The sequence below is a fragment of the Ylistrum balloti genome, unplaced genomic scaffold (genome assembly GCF_031769215.1).
Source record: "Ylistrum balloti isolate Yb309-2 unplaced genomic scaffold, AGI_CSIRO_Ybal_v1 Utg370024, whole genome shotgun sequence".
Taxonomy (NCBI): Eukaryota; Metazoa; Mollusca; class Bivalvia; order Pectinida; family Pectinidae; genus Ylistrum; species Ylistrum balloti.
In genome coordinates, this window is record NW_026782090.1 from 325,071 (window position 1) to 327,759 (window position 2,689).

Consider the following 2,689-nt stretch of genomic DNA (forward strand, 5'->3'; position numbering starts at 1 on the left):
CAGAAGTCAATTTCTCAGAAGTCAATTTCGGAGATGACGTACACATTAGATAACATGTCCTTAAATTGGTTGTAAACAGTTATAGACAATGACCTGGTTCTAATGGCTATCTTGTGATAGGACAAGAAGTACTGATGACCTTTTCAGATCGTCTGATAAGGCTGAGAGAAAGTCTCCAAACATTAGTTCCTATACTCGGACGACAAAATGTACCTCAAAGAACTCCTCCTTGTAGCAGTCATCTGTATTGGTAAGATACACGTCAAGTATATAGCTGTTGTAGATATAAGTTTTTTTTTTATTATTTCCGGGAAATCTTTGTGATATTGCTCAATGAATACGACGTATACTTTGTAAGGTACAATGTATAAAAGTATTACAGAGCTATTGATTATAGAGGGAAACTTACTATATAAAACACACCCCTTGTGTCGCCGTTATCAGTTACTGTTACGTGCTACCCGACACAGTTCGGGTCCGCCCAATTCTTTACCGGGCGGTGCCAGGATATAATTAATTTAATTTTGTAAAAATCTGCATAGTTGACCAAATATCACTGACTTTTCTGAGGCTAATGAATTACTCTCTGAAGTTTCGTCGGTCCCTTTACTAAATATAGAATACACCAAAAGCCCTCCTCACCACTAAACTTTGTCACATGCAATCACGAAAATGATTTCACCAGAAACCTGATAAAAAATTTAAGATTTACGATACTTGATGATCTAGACCTGACTTCTGGTTGCCCGAACGCCTAGAAATATTGACGTGATCCTAGGATTTCGAGTTAACGGGATTCTGTTTGGTTAATGGTACACGATGATCTAGACCTAACCTTTGGTTACTCGAACACCTAGAACTATTGACGTGATCATAGGAGTTCGAGTTAACGGGATTTTAGTGTATTTGGTTTACGATACATGATGATCTAGACCAAACCATATCGAATCAAATAAAATTAAAATCTCTTTATTTGTGGTCAGTGTAATATATAATAGGTGGATGAAGTATCTATTCTAGTCCGGAACTGATATCCTTTGTGATTGAGGGATCTGATACCGATACTCAGGTAGTCTAGGTGTATAAATACACATGATTCTGTTCTACAGGTGTGTCCTCTGTGATTTAGGGATGTGATACAGATACTCGGGTAGTTCCTGTGTATAAATACACGTGATTCTGTTATACAGGTGTGTCCTCTGTAGTTGGTGAATGTGATATCGGCTGGGCGGAGTTTAAGGAAGACTGTCTATGGTTCAGTTCATCAACAGCCACCTGGGGTAATGCAGAGGTAAGTCACATCGACGAGAAAACAGAAAAAAAACCTTGAGATAAATGCTGTATATTTTTTCTTTATAACTTTATATCAGGCTATAAAATAATTTTGTGTTTTTGTATTCTTTTACAACGCGTGACTTGAATTATGATGAGTAGGAATCGCCTGGACTGGAATATGGTGCCAAAGTGAAAAAAAAATCCAACCGCTATGATTATCAACACTTAAACATACAGTGAGTTATTTACTAACATATATATGTTATATATACATTTCAGGCCAAATGTCGCACCATGGGAGCCTACCTAGCGACGGACGATAACGAAGACAAGCACGATTTTCTCACCACCATTCTCAACGTTCTCCGAGGTATGTATTGTCTCGTCACCAATTGGTCTATTCCTAACACGTGACACCTTTAATGTTACGCGTATTCACCTTTACAAAATGTTTCTAAATGAAGAAAAGGTTAATTAAATCTTCAGGTATATCCATGTTGAATCGTAGAATTTTCATTGTTTGACTAGATTGGAAAGCATCAGTTTGGTTCATTGGAGGAACTGACTACACTTTTGAGGGTCAGTACAGATGGCTAGAGACCGGTATGCACGTGGGGCCTTTCACGAGATGGGCCCCTGGTCAGCCAAACGGCACAATGGGAGAGAACTGTATTGGATTGAGGTGGGACGGGAATGTTCTGCTTTGGACGGATGAACCTTGTCAAACCCCTCATGTACCCCACGGTCAACATCACAGCCACGCTCCTCCTCTTGGAAACTACCACTACATCTGTGAGAAACAGTAAGCTGTCCCTGCAATCTGACTATAACTCATATTAACTCCATATTTAATTTTTCACGTGCATCAGTTTAAATATAGTAACATAATTTACAATTGATTGACTTGTACGACAACACGTGACTCTATAACTTCGGGACTGATATACTCTTTCGACAAAAACATATACAATCAGTCCTGTTAGAAACAATATGGAAGAAAAATAACGATTCATTCTGCTATCTTTTCTAACTGGAGGGATTATGTCACGATACTGTAATACTGTTCTTGTTATTTTCAGTAATAACGTGACAGCACCTGCAGTCATAGGCTAATCTGATCAGATTACAACAAGGACATGTACTAACGGATGTAAATATGTCTATGTCAGCTTAGACTCTTGTATAACGTTGAAACATTAAAATGAAATAGAGGCTAATTTGTGTAACTAGGTTATGTGTCATTAGATATGAATCATCAGTTCACTGGCGAGGTTTTACGGGAACTCAACATTTCAGATATTACATCATTTTAATTCGTGCATTTTGTGGTCGGTTTCTAGCATTTATCTAGTAAGGATATATATATCGCCCCGGTCATCCTGAGGCGGGGTATCCTGGTAGTAGCTAGTGACAA

At 38.3% G+C, this 2,689-nt stretch overlaps 1 protein-coding gene across 1 annotated transcript; it reads left to right on the forward strand.

Moving 5' to 3' along the window:
• The first annotated feature begins 207 nt into the window (after nucleotides 1–207).
• On the forward strand, nucleotides 208–2,421 carry LOC132548664 (perlucin-like). Its single transcript, XM_060212543.1, has 5 exons — nucleotides 208–250; nucleotides 1,191–1,291; nucleotides 1,555–1,645; nucleotides 1,804–2,077; nucleotides 2,355–2,421. The coding sequence occupies exons 1-5, from the start codon at nucleotides 208–210 to the stop codon at nucleotides 2,386–2,388; spliced, it is 543 nt and encodes a 180-aa protein (XP_060068526.1). The 3' UTR covers nucleotides 2,389–2,421.
• The last annotated feature ends 268 nt before the right edge of the window (nucleotides 2,422–2,689 follow it).

Excerpts from the sequence above, each read along its gene's own strand:
- LOC132548664 (XM_060212543.1), top strand. The coding sequence starts at position 208 with ATGTACCTCAAAGAACTCCTCCTTGTAGCAGTCATCTGTATTG. Across the intron at positions 1,292-1,554 it reads CCACCTGGGGTAATGCAGAG|GCCAAATGTCGCACCATGGG; the intron begins GTAAGTCACATC and ends TATACATTTCAG. Across the intron at positions 2,078-2,354 it reads CACTACATCTGTGAGAAACA|TAATAACGTGACAGCACCTG; the intron begins GTAAGCTGTCCC and ends TGTTATTTTCAG.